Source organism: Alligator sinensis, unplaced genomic scaffold (assembly GCF_000455745.1).
Source record: "Alligator sinensis unplaced genomic scaffold, ASM45574v1 scaffold1278_1, whole genome shotgun sequence".
Taxonomy (NCBI): domain Eukaryota; kingdom Metazoa; phylum Chordata; order Crocodylia; family Alligatoridae; genus Alligator; species Alligator sinensis.
Genome location: NW_005843297.1, coordinates 11,173 through 11,985, shown reverse-complemented (window position 1 = coordinate 11,985; position 813 = coordinate 11,173). Strand labels below are relative to the sequence as shown.

The 813-nt window shown below is 55.6% G+C and overlaps 1 protein-coding gene across 1 annotated transcript in view; it reads left to right on the top strand.

Annotated features, from left to right (window-relative positions):
• Nucleotides 1-807, top strand: part of LOC102386070 (protocadherin gamma-A6-like) — a 14,434-nt gene extending 13,627 nt beyond the window's left edge. The window contains 1 exon segment of the mRNA XM_025194751.1: nt 14-807. Coding sequence (XP_025050536.1) covers nt 14-451 — 438 coding nt within the window. The 3' untranslated portion in view covers nt 452-807.
• The last annotated feature ends 6 nt before the right edge of the window (nt 808-813 follow it).

The window sequence follows — 813 nt, the reverse complement described above, 5'->3', positions numbered from 1 at the left end:
CGGGCGGGCCGAGGCCGAGGCCGAGGCGGCCGGGGCCTCGGACTCGGCGGCCGCCCTGCAGTTCTACTTGGTGCTGGCGCTGGCTCTCGTGTCCTTCCTGCTCCTCCTGGCCGTCGCCCTGGCCGTCCTGGACAGACTGCGGGGGTCAAGGCCTCCCCGCCTGCTCCCGTGCTTGGGCCCGGCCCCTGCTTCCGAGCGCGGCCCCTGGTTCCCGCCGACCTACGAAGACGGCACTTTGCCCTACTCCTACCATCTGTGTTTGTCCTCCGACGCCGGGAAGGAGGACCTCGGCCTCCTGAAGCCGCAGGTGCCGGCAGCCGGGAGCATCCTGTGTGGCGCCAGCCCCGGGGTGTTGCCTACGGAGAATGGCTGTAGCGCCTTCCAAGCCGAGACGGAGACTGCGCGGGAGGTGAGCGTGTGGTTTCAGACTCCTCCTTCTGTGCAGCAATGAGATTTAAAAATCTGGCTCGTGAACGAATGCAGGAGATTCTTTTATAATATAATTTACAACTTATTTTTCCAGCTCTTCCTTCTTTTGTGTCGCTTCCTTGCGTGTAAACTTCATTTAGGATTTTTATAATAGGCAATGTACAGATGTAATGCGTCCTCTCTGTCGGAGAGGAGATGAAGCCTGTTAGTGGAGAGGGACTTGGTGATGGTTAGCTGAATATTCTGTGTGGTGATAATTTTGGAGTGTTGTCTACGGGCACTATGGGTGTAGCAATTTAAAAGCGGAGGCAGCGGCTACCATGAAGGTTAGGGCTTTTACTTTATTATAATAATAGTTTAATTTTGTTTTAACACTTGTACACG